At 36.1% G+C, this 12,511-nt stretch overlaps 1 protein-coding gene across 8 annotated transcripts in view; it reads left to right on the top strand.

Annotated features, from left to right (window-relative positions):
• The window catches only part of ZMYM4 (zinc finger, MYM-type 4), a 118,721-nt gene that overhangs the window by 72,239 nt on the left and 33,971 nt on the right, over positions 1-12,511 (top strand). For all 8 annotated transcript variants that reach the window (XR_001516145.1, XM_015572843.1, XM_015572841.1 and 5 more), the window contains 11 exons: positions 504-678; positions 789-1,001; positions 4,190-4,340; positions 4,890-5,005; positions 5,437-5,712; positions 5,880-6,030; positions 7,495-7,667; positions 8,202-8,352; positions 8,919-9,059; positions 9,891-9,928; positions 10,828-10,972. Coding sequence is in view for 7 of the 8 variants with exons in the window: in XM_015572843.1 (XP_015428329.1) it covers positions 504-678; positions 789-1,001; positions 4,190-4,340; positions 4,890-5,005; positions 5,437-5,712; positions 5,880-6,030; positions 7,495-7,667; positions 8,202-8,352; positions 8,919-9,059; positions 9,891-9,928; positions 10,828-10,972 (1,730 nt within the window). In the remaining variant the exon portion in view is untranslated. The remainder of the gene's footprint in view (positions 1-503; positions 679-788; positions 1,002-4,189; positions 4,341-4,889; positions 5,006-5,436; positions 5,713-5,879; positions 6,031-7,494; positions 7,668-8,201; positions 8,353-8,918; positions 9,060-9,890; positions 9,929-10,827; positions 10,973-12,511) is intronic.

Raw genomic sequence — 12,511 nt, 5'->3', positions numbered from 1 at the left:
TTCTCTTGTAACATTGAAAATCTGAGTCAATTAAAAGTACAGCTTGTATAAAGATTAAATAATTTTTTTTTGCTAATCCTCACTCGTAGATACTTTTCCCCTTTGCTTTTGAGACAGAGTGGAAGGGAGGGAGGGATGGGGATAGGGAGAGGAAGAGGGAGAGAGAGAGAGATGTCAATGATGAGAATCATGGATCGGCTGCCTCCTGCACACCCGCTACTGGCGATCAAGCCCGAAACCCAGGCATGCCCTGACTGGGAATCGAACTGTGACCTCCTGGTTCATATGTCGATGCTCAACCACTGAGCCAGTCAGGCCGGCTTAGGTCTATTTTATAGAACAGAACTTAAGAATCAAAGCAATTTATCAGTTTATCCAAGAAAATCCAGGTTTTCTGATTTAAATATCAGTTACCTTTTCCTATACTGTAATTGCCTCTTTTATTTTATTTAGCTCACAAAAAGGAAAAAAATTAATTATACTGTGGCTTATTTTATCCTTAGAGACATTTTAAATCCAAAGGATGTGATCAGTGCCCAATTTGAAAATACGACCAGTAGTAAAGATTTTTGCAGCCAGTCATGTTTATCAACATATGAACTGAAAAGAAAACCTGTTGTTACCATAAATACGAATAGCATTTCAACCAAATGCAGCATGTGTCAGAAGAATGCTGTTGTAAGTTATCTTTTTATTTTATTGGGGCGAGGGGTCTAATGCTTGTGCTTAAAGAAAAGTTTTGATGGTCTCTGCTTATTGTTTGTATTTTGTTATTTCTTAATTCCTAGATTCGACATGAAGTTAATTACCAAAATGTGGTACATAAACTTTGCAGTGATGCCTGCTTCTCTAAGTTTCGCTCTGCTAACAACCTCACCATGAACTGTTGTGAGAACTGTGGGGGTTACTGTTACAGTGGCTCTGGACAATGCCACATGCTTCAGATAGAGGGACAGTCTAAGAAGTTTTGTAGCTCAACGTGTGTTACAGCATATAAGCAGGTATATGCCCATATTTAATCCTGATGACTTTGTTTATTTTAGGGGTATTTAAATTTTTTGGTGGAATTTATTTATGAAAATGTCACAAAAATATTAAGATATTATTACCTTAATTAGTATTTTTACATGTTAGTAGTAGTTGTCAAATGAATGCCTGTTAAAAACTTTATAACAAGAGTTTTATAAGTAGTATATATTTCTTTCTTTTGGTTAATCTTTACCCAAGGGTATCTTTTCCATTGATTTTTTTTTTTTTAGAGTCGAAGGCAGGAGAGAGAAAGAAAGAAAAACTTCAGTGTGAGAGAGAAACATCAGTTGGCTGCCTCCCACATGTACTCCAACTTGGGAACCAAGTCAGGGATCGAACCTACAATTCCTTGACTGGGAATTTATCCTAGTCCCTTTGGTGTGTAGGCCAGTGCTCTAACCACTGAACTGCCAGTCAGAGAAGTGGTATATATTTCTGTTCATGCATTTGAAATACATGTTTTTAGGTATGACTTTTATTTCACATATGATTCGTGTTTTTGAAGAATATTTTGAAAATGCAGAAGAATGCAAAGAAGAAAAATAATGCACCATCTATTTGGTGTTAACCTTCTGTTTTTTTAAATATAGTTTGCTTTACATACACACACACACACACACACATATTTTACTTTCTAGGGTAATGTTCAAGTTGTATATATATTCTTGAATTCAGATCCTTATGGTTGAAATTGCAATTCAGAAAATAAGAACTTACCACTAATTGTTTAAGGGTTTTTTTCTTCTCTTCATGAAATAAGAAAAAATAAATGTGGGTTATATATTATTTTGTGAATTAAGGGTTGTAGAGAATGAATTGGATGAATTCTAGTATGACAAATGTCTAATGCAATTTTGTACACGATTTATATTTTGTTAGTAAATTTTGATCAAAAATTAGATTTTAAAATTATAAGCACAAAAGAATAGTACAAACTTTTTATATTTAAAATTTTACAATGGCTTTCTGTTTCAGTGCATTTGCTGATCATTTGTTTTCTTAGGAAAGTGAATTTTTATACAGTCAACTAAAATTTGTAAATTTAGTGTTGATTGGGAACTTTATTTAAATTGTTTTTTTAATATATATCTATATATCTATATATATCTATATCTATATCTATATGTATATTTTTCTTGATTTCTGAGAGGAAGAGAGAGATAAAAACATCAATGATGAGAGAGAACTACCGTTTGGCTGCCTCCTGCATGCCCCGCACAGTGAATTGAGCCCGCAACACAGGCATGTTCCCTTACTGGAAATCAGACCATATGAAGAAGTAGAAGAAGATGGAGAAGGAGATGATTATGTTGAGGAAAAAGATGATGATGAAAATGAAGTTGAAGATGAAGATGAAGAGGGAGAAGACAGAGGAGAAGAAGATGATGTCGATGAAGGAGAAGGAGATTTTTAAATTGGTTTTAGAGAGGGGAAGGAAGAGGGAGAGAGAGATAGAAACATAAATCTGCTGCTTCCTACAAGGCCTCAACCGGAGCTGGAGCCCATGACCTAGGCGTATGCCTCTGAGTGGGAATCGAGCTGGCGACCTCCTGGTGCATGGGATAAGGCTTAACCAACTGAGCCACACTGACCAGGCTTAAATTGTTCTTAAAACTTTATAATGGCCCTAGCCGGTTTGGCTCAGTGGGTAGAGCATCGGCCTGTGAACTGAAAGTTTCCAGGTTTGATTCTGGTCAAGGGCACATGCCCAGGTTGTAAGCTTGATCCCCAGTGGGGGACTTGCAGGAGGCAGCCAATCAATGATTCTCTCTCATCATGGATGTTTCTATCTCTCTTTCTTCCCTCCTCTCTGAAATCAATAAAAAAATATATTAATAAAAAAATAGTAGCTGTATTCTTATAAAACAAAACAAAAACTTTATGATTCTGAAATTTTAAACATTATACAGTGTTCCCATTTATTTCTGATTAATATACAAACATATTAAAAGGGGTTAGCTTCCTGCCCTAGCTAGTTTGGCTCAGTGGATAGAGTGTTGCCTGAGGACTGAAGAGTCCCGGGTTTGATTCGGTCAAAGGCATGTACCTCGGGTGCAGTCTCCTGGCCCTGTCCGGGGTGTGTGGGAGGTAACCAATTGGTGTGTCTCTCTCAGTTCGGTGTTTCTCTTTATCTCCTTCTCTCCCTTCCACTCTCTTTATACAATGGAAAAAGTATCCTTCGGTGAGGATTTAAAAAAAAGAGGGTGGGGCGGGGTTAGCTTCCTTTAGGAAATCTTGTTTCTGCTCTCATGGGGGGAAAAACCCCAACAGTATTTTCATGTGTTTTATCTTTGTTCAAATGTTTTTCTGTATCAAGTAATAAAAGTTGCTTGGATTCAGTCAATTGAAAGATGCTGGTCAGGGCAAGTGCCTGGGTGGCATGCTTGATTCTTTGGTTCCACAATAGAAGGAACAATTGGTTGAAACATTTTAATTTTAAATAATTTATTTATTTTTTTAAAAAAGGTATTTTATTGATTTCTTACAGAGAGGGGGGAGAGGGATAGAAAGTTAGAAACATCGATGAGAGAGAAACCTCGATCAGCTGCCTCCTGCACACCCCCTACTGGGGATGTGCCTGCAACTGAGGTACATACCCTTGACCAGAATCGAATCTGGGACCTTTCTGTCCGCAGGCCGACGTTCTATCCACTGAGCCAAACCGGTTATAGGGCTAAATTATTTCATTATAATTTAGCCAATATCTGTTAAAATTTTGACATATTAATATGTACTTTGGTGTAGAGAAAGAACTTGGATTTAGAAGTAAAGCAGGTCTTAGTTTGATTCCCAGACATTATATTCAAATAGAGTTTTACGTTGGGAAAAGCAATTAAACTGATTGAATCCATTTTCTTGTCTGTAAATGGGTAGTAAAATACCTATGTCACTGAGATATTTTTAGGGTACATATGAAGTAAGAATGAGATAGCACCTAGTATAGAACCTGACACATTTTATAAAATGCAAACACAGAACCTCAGAAATATGTGTGTACTGGGCCTCTATGTAAAATTTATTTCTTACTGAGGATTGTAATTATAAAAGTTTGAAAGCCACTGATTTAAAATATTTTAACAGTGTTAAGTATAAACATTTCAAAGAATTATGCTTTTACTTGTAATTGGGTAAAATGAATGTTATTTTATTCTCTTAATAGAAATCAGCCAAAATTACACCATGTTCGCTTTGCAAATCATTGAGATCCTCAGCAGAAATGATTGAAAATACCAATAGTTTGGGAAAGACAGAGCTTTTCTGTTCTGTTAATTGCTTATCTGCTTACAGAGTTAAAATGGTTACTTCTGCAGGTAATATTGGTTTTGTAAACTATATAATCATTGGAAAAGTTATAGTTATTGCTTTGTTTATATAGTACAGGTTTTTGTTCAAATTTGGTTGTCTTTTAAGGCCAATTTAAAATATTTCAGTTTTGTGTTATAAAATATCACCTATTACCTGATTGCTTTTTTATGTTTGTTTATTGGCTTGTTTATTAGTGCATTTGTCCTTTGCAAAAGAATTTCATGTGGCTTCTTTATTGTATTTTCTTTTCCACACCTGATTTATTTCAGGATTTGTTTATCTTATAGTTTCCAGATAGACTGACAACTTTAAAAGAAATATTTTTGATGTTAAGTTAGTTTTTATCTGTATGTGCTGTGATTAACTTTAGTTTCAGTTCCTGCACCTTGACCTGGCTCTTGAATTTTTATATCTTATGCAATATTTACTTATTTTCTCATACATTTTTGCGCAGGCCGACACACACACACACACACACACACACACACACATATATATATACATACATACATACATATATATATTACTCATTAGTTTTATTTTTATTTGCTAAGGTGTACAAGTGCAGTGTAACAGTTGTAAGACTTCAGCAATCCCTCAGTATCACCTAGCCATGTCAGATGGAAGTATACGCAACTTCTGCAGCTACAGTTGTGTGGTAGCTTTCCAGGTATGGCTTCAGGAACCTTTCTCTTCTCCAGTGAGTGAGTTGCCTACAACTATATAGTAATGTGAACTTATTATGTGTTTTCTAGTGCCTGGATTGCCTAAATTTCTACTATTTAAGTCCTATTAAACTTGCATTCTTGGTTCATCCTATCCTGTATTTGGAGGCATGTCATTTAACTGTGTTCTGTAAAATTAATGGTATTATTATCTCCTAGATTATCTTATGGGAATATATTATTTTTGAATTATTTTATTTTTGTTTATAAGTGACACCCCCCCCCTTTCAAGTATAAGCTGCTCACAGGCAGGAATTTTTGCCTATTGCCAAATGTATTTTAGGTGCTTAGAACTATGCTTGGTAAACTTAGATAGTCAGTACTACATTGTTTGAACAAACTATGAGATTGCTCTTGTTTTTTCTCTTTTTTCTAGAATTTGTTTAACAAACCAACAGGAGTAAATTCTTCAGTAGTGCCCTTGTCTCAGGGCCAAGTAATTGTAAGCATCCCCAGAGGTTCAACAGTGTCAGCGGGAGGAGGTAACACCTCTGCTGTTTCTCCCACCTCCATCAATAGCTCTGCTGCAGCTGGTCTCCAGCGTCTTGCTGCCCAGTCTCAACATGTTGGGTTTGCACGAAATGTTGTAAAACTTAAGTGTCAGCACTGCACCCGTCTTTTTGGCACAAAACCAGAACTTCTTGACTATAAGGTAAAGTGTAGGATCATGATAAAGGTTTTGAATATAAACTGATCTATCTGTAAAATTGTTTTTGGCTTTTTATTTCTCAAAGTTGTGCTATTTGTTTTTTGTAAATAAGAGGGATAAGGATTTCTATAAGATAAACATTTAATTAGTACTTGATTATTTATTTGCAGGGTAAAATGTTTCAGTTCTGTGGCAAGAATTGTTCTGATGAATATAAAAAAATAAATCATGTAATGGCAATGTGTGAATATTGTAAAATTGAGAAAATTTTAAAGGAGACTGTGAGATTCTCAGGTGCTGACAAGTCATTCTGTAGTGAAGGTAAAGACAGAAAATTATCTTACCTACTATGCATGTTGGTTCTTTTAATAGTAGTTGATGATTTAAGCTGTTACTGTGTGGGTTATTTTATCCTCTGTGTATAACACCAAACCCTTTTCTTTCGTTTATGCTTGTTTCATTTTTTTTTCTGATCAAATTCTTCATATCATTTAAATGTTAAAATGAAGGAAACGATCCTCCAAGTATATAGCAGAAGATGATAATGTGACAAACATTTTTCGATATTAGGTTGATAGGGTTTTTTCAGTTCTGGTGCTTCTAAAGGGAACTCCTTAAATTTGGTAGCATCCTAAGATTATACTTTATTGTTCTAAATAGCCATTATATTTATGAACATAAATAATCTGAATTTGCAAATCAGTATGAGATAGACTTTCTTCTTTTTTTTTTTTTAAATATATTTTATTGATTTTTACAGAGAGGAAGCGAGAGAGAGATAGAGAGTTAGAAACATCGACGAGAGAGAAACATCGATCAGCTGCCTCCTGCACACCTCCCTCTGGGGATATGCCCGCAACCCAGGTACATGCCCTTGACCGGAATCGAACCCGGGACCCCTCCGTCCACAGGCCGTCGCTCCATCCACTGAGCCAAACCGGTTTCAGCTAGACTTTCTTCTTTATTTAAATGACTATCTTAAATGTTTAGAATGTTTTGTGTTATTCTAAAACTGTACAGGATTAGCCTACTAGATTAGTGGATTCCAAACCTTTTGACCACAACATACATACACACAAAAATACATTTTACGCTGTGATATCACATACCCAAATAAAACAAAAGTTTCATTAAACAAATTGACGTTTAGCTCAGCCGGTGTGGCTCAGTGGCTGGGTGTCGACCTGTGCACCAAGAGGTTGCCTTTGTGATTCCTGGTCAGGGCAAGTGCCTGCGTGGCACGCTTGATCCCCATTGTGGAGAGTGCTGGAGAAAGCCAATCAGTGTTGATGTGTCTCTCTCATTGATGTTTCTCTCTCTGCCTCTTCCTTCCTCTTTCTAGTACCAATAAAAAATATTTTAAAAAATTGACTTTTACTATATGAGATGCACTATAATATATTTTTTAATGTTTTTATTTTATTTTATTGATTTCAGAGAGGAAGGGATAGGGAGAGGGAGATAGAAAAAGCAATGATGAATCATTGATCAGCTACCTCCTACACGCCCCACACTGAAGATTGAGCCTGCAACCCAGGCATGTGCCCTGACCAGGAATTGAAGTGTGTTACCTCCTGATTCATAGGTCAATGCTCAACTACTGAGCCACACCGGCCGGGCACTATAATATTTTTTAAATGATAGTATTGGTCCTGTATATTGACCTCTTTATCTAATTGGTGAAGACCTAGGTGTGGTATCTTTACTATGGGGCATTTAAATTAAAGATGGAGATACTTAATATTTCTGCCTAATTTTAATTTCATCTTCCCTGATTTTTTTTAGGTTGCAAATTGCTTTATAAACATGACTTGGCCAAGCTCTGGGGAAATCACTGTAAAATGTGCAGTTATTGTTTACAGACATCTCCCAAATTGGTGCAGAGTAATTTGGGGGGGAAAGTGGAAGAGTTCTGTTGTGAAGAATGTATGTCCAAATATACAGTTCTGTTTTACCAGGTAAGTATAATTCACATATATGGGTTTTTCAAATTAGGGCATACATTATTCCCTTATTTTATTTGTTGACCAAGTATGAAGGAAATTTTAAGTATTTAAACTTTTAAAATTAAATGTATTATGTTCTTTAGCATTAAATTAAGATTTTGGAAGACTTTAATGTCAGTGAAGTTATATTTCTTTTGTTTGTAATTTCCATGGAGAAGACCTAACAGTCTTATGACATTAAATACTTAAAATTAAAATTTTATTCATTTATCATTTAACTAAAATGATTTTGTTTTCTGAAGTCTTTGAGGAAGATAGATCTTATTTCACTATGTTTTTTAATTACAATTTATTTGCATCTCTATAATATGACTTTTTAACGCTTAGTATAAAATCATTGATAGATAAATATTTACCACTTTAGGATAATTAAACTTCATTTTTTTACTTAAATTCTAAGTTATTTTTCTCACTTGTTACATTTATTCTGTCAGACCACAGCTAATTTATTTCTTACTCTTTTACCATCTTTTGTTTCTTTTTCAGATGGCCAAATGTGATGGTTGTAAGCGACAGGGTAAACTCAGCGAGTCCTTGAAATGGCGGGGAGAAATGAAACATTTCTGTAACCTGCTTTGTATCTTGATGTTCTGTAATCAGCAAAGTATATGTGACCCACCTTCACAAAACAATGCAGGTAAAACTAAACTTTAGTCTTTCACTGGTGTAGGGGACTAACTACGTCTACAGATTGGAACATTAAATAATTGTCAGTAATTTCATGAAACATAAATTTCATTCTATTCACATGATGTTAACATTTAGATAATTTTTTGTTTAACCCTTGAGATTAAAGCCCAGTAAAAATGATTTATTTATTTATTTTTTTACTTTTCTCTAAACATAATGAATCAAATAAACTTTTCAGAACTTCATGGGAAAGAATGGCAATTGATGTATTATAATTGGGTATGTATACCTTGACTTCCTTAAAAAAGGATTTGAGACTATAAAAAGAAGATACAGTCTAAATCAAATGGCCTCTTAAATGTATCATCTGCATAGTTATGCAAAATACAATACACAGAATAATAAGTTTCACTAATTAAAAAATTAAAAAACAACTTGTTAGTCCTGAGGTGATTCTGCTTCAATAGAATTTACTCTAACTTAAAAGCATTGTTTTACCTCCTTGAGATGTTGGTTTTTATGTATGTGCATATAAATTACATTAAGTTTTAAAATTGTTTTTATTTTAATCAGCAAGTATTTCCATGGTGTCAGCTGCTTCAGCAGGGCCCCCATCGTTAAGAAAAGACTCAACTCCAGTTATAGCTAATGTAGTGTCATTAGCAAGTGCTCCTGCTGCTCAGCCCACAGTCAATTCTAACAGCGTTTTACAAGGTATGACCTAATTTGAAAGCATTGATCTAGCCCAGTGGCCGGCAAACTGTGGCCCCTTGAGTATGGCTCTTCCACAAAATACCATGTGTGGGTGCTCACGAACAGTGCAATTGAAACTTCGTGGCCACACTCAAGGGGCCAAAGAGCCATATGTGGCTCGTGAGCCGCAGTTTGCTGACCACTGAGCTAGCCTTTTTGAGGTGAATATAGTGGTTCTCTATCTTTTTGCCATCAGTAGTCATTATCATACTAGAGGCCCGGTGCACGAATTCCTGCATGGCTGGGTCTGGCCGGCCAGCCCCCATTGGGGTTAGGGGGCTGATTGGGAATGGGGCCAACGGTGGGGAGTGGCCGCGGGCAGTTGGCGGGCTGGCCCTGCCCTCTGGTCGAACACCCAGTCTAGGGGATAATTTGCATATTAGCCTTTTATTATATTGGATGTTAGATGTATTCATATTAGGAATGGTGGCTCACTGTGGGCTGGTAGGCATTAGTGTTTTTCATGATTTGCAGATATTTTTTTCTCATATTATACTTTAGATGCTAGTCTTTCCATGAATTAAACTAAGATAGTGCATATTTTTATTATGAGAGACTTTGTGTTTATCCTATATAATATAAGCATAGTATGAAAATTATGTCCAGGGGTTTGACCAGGGGACGGGGCCAGTTGGAGAAAGGGAGGGAGGCCCCGGCTGGCAGCTGGCAGCTTCTAGGGGCCCTATCAGTGCACAAATTTTGTGCACTGGGCCTCTAGTTGTCTGATAATCAGCTTTTAATGTTAATGTTTAATTGTGTAAGATCCTAAATATATATTTTAATTTATGTCAGGTGCAGTTCCAACAGTAACAGCGAAAATCATTGGAGATGTAAGTTTTATTTTTATTGGTATTGCCACTGTATTTATTTTCCATTTTGATGTCGGATAAATATGTCTAAACTACTTTGCCCTTTATTATTATTTATTTATTATATAAAATAAATTTTGTGAGCTCATTTAACATTTGTTCAGGAATAGGATTTTTGTTTACTTAATTATGTATTTTATACACTTTAATTTCTTTTTATGTTTGCTGTCTTTGTAATTACTGAAGTTTTTTATTATTGTTCTACAGACTTAAAGTTAATTATATAGAAGTTAGGCATAAAAGGTTTTGGGAGCATTGGTAATGTAGTCAGATTGTAAATAAGATGTCTATAAAATGTAGTTTTGTTTTCTACCCAGTGTAGAGTATGTGGTAAACAAGCATTACTTTTTTTTTTAAACTCAATATTTTTTGCTTTTCTCTTAAAATAGGAAAAAATAATGAGAAAATCTTATACTGAAACAGTGGCATTTCTTAAGTGTTTTCCTGGTCTCTGGGATACCATTGGTATCATCTTATTTTCAAGTCTCTGAAGTGATCATAAGTGATTCTGTTATTTCTAGTTATCTTGAAACTAAGGCTTCTAAGATTTAGTCAAGAAAAATAGTTTTCATTTTAAACTCTACCAGCTTTGTGCTTAATTAACAATGGCTTACAATAATAGAAATAGCATTTTTCTTGGTAAACAGAATTGGTAAATAGATATATTTGGAATCAATATGTAGTTATTAAAATACTGCTATATTGCTATTTCAAGAATGCGTGTTGGGTTTTCCAAGTAATTCTAATATAATATTCCTTTAGAAATTATAATCTTTTTTTGTAATTAAAAGTAAGCTTTTGAAAACGCCTTTAGTTTCTTTGATTAATTTTTTATTTCTTTTGATTATGTTTTTAACTAGGCAAGTACACAAACAGATGCCCTGAAACTGCCACCTTCCCAGCCTCCAAGACTTTTGAAGAATAAAGCTTTATTGTGCAAACCCATCACACAGACTAAAGCCACCTCATGCAAACCACATACCCAAAACAAAGAATGCCAGACAGGTATATTTCTTATACTTTCTTCATTTAATTTTTTTAAGGGAAAGGAATGTGGGGTCTGCCTCTATTAATTGAGTGCCTGCTATTTCCTAGGTAATATATTTAGTTGCTAATATACATTGTTCAATTTAAGTCTTACAGCATCCTTGTGAATTAGGTATTTTCACCATCTGAGACTTAAGTTATGACAGAGAGAAAGTAATTAATTGATTATACCATACTGTGAACATTTCATTTAATTTCCTTAATATCATGGAGTAAGTATAGACTTTGGAATTATATAGATAGGATCTTAATTAAGAGTAACTATTGTTTTCCCCTTAGGCTTAAACTTTTTTCATACTCTCTTTCAAATAACACCAATTTCTTTGAGGAGAGCTTCAGGGCTTCTTTCCTTATGAACTACCTTTCTTCCCGCTGCACCCCCTTCCCCAGAATAACCTCTGAGCTACTTCTAGCCTCTGATCTTCTCAGCTTGCTTGTCCCAGCAGGGAATCTTTGCCCTATAAGTTATCTGGAGTGAGGATGATTGGACCCCACTATTCTTAGCCTGCCATTCCTGTAGTAGGACTTCTGTCTTGTGAGTGGGAGTTGGGTGGAGGAAGGAAATTAACCTCTTAAACTTGTAGTTGCAAGAGATGAGAAGTAATGGTGGCCTGCTCCTCCTGGTGAGATACAGTAATCCTTGATTGGGAGCTGCCTGAGAGAAGCCATTCTTCTGATTATATCCACACAGAATGCTGCTTCAGTCCGTTGAATGGGAATATGAAGCAGGTGGTGGGTCAACTGTTCTTACTGAATTTCAGTAGATTTTCCTACATAAATATTTCTCCATTTGCTGTATGCCCTAAGGACAGTTTCCAAATAATGTAAATGGTTGTTTTCAGCAGTTTTCACCAGTTTTGCTTGTTTCACTAGGGAATGGGTCTGTGGAGCTCCTCCTGTTGCCAAATGAAAGCCCCAGAATTTTTAAACTGGAAAGGAATCCTATATTCCTAGATCTGGAAGATTATCCTGTAGGCCAGTGTTTCTCAAACATTAATATGCATATGAATTACTTTGGGATCGTATGTAGATTCTGATTCAGTGGGTCCTAAGGCTTTACATTTCTCACAAGCTCCTGTATAAAGTCAGTGCTACTGGTCCATGGACCACATTGCATAGCAGGCTGTAAGTGACTTAGTCTTATATTTTATATCAACTAGAGGCCCTATGCATGAAATTCGTGCATGCGGAGGGGTCCCCCTCAGCCCAGCCTGCACCCTCTCCAATCCGGGACCCCTTGGTGGATGTCTGACTGCTGGTTTAGGCCGTCAGACATCCCTCTCACAATCATGGACTGCTGGCTCCTAATAGCTCACCTGCCTAGTCGCCCCCAACTGCCCCACCACTCTGCCTGCCTGCCTGATGCCCCTAACTGTTTCCCTGCCTGCCTGATCACCTCTAAGCACCTCTGTCTGCCGGCCTGATCAACCCTAACTGCTCCCCTGCCAGCCGGATCGCCCCTAACTGCCCTCCACTGCCAGCCTGGTCACCACTAAC

This window comes from Myotis davidii, unplaced genomic scaffold, assembly GCF_000327345.1.
Source record: "Myotis davidii unplaced genomic scaffold, ASM32734v1 scaffold88, whole genome shotgun sequence".
Classification (NCBI taxonomy): domain Eukaryota; kingdom Metazoa; phylum Chordata; class Mammalia; order Chiroptera; family Vespertilionidae; genus Myotis; species Myotis davidii.
Note: the sequence above shows the minus strand (reverse complement) of the source record. Positions and strands in the feature narration are given on the sequence as shown.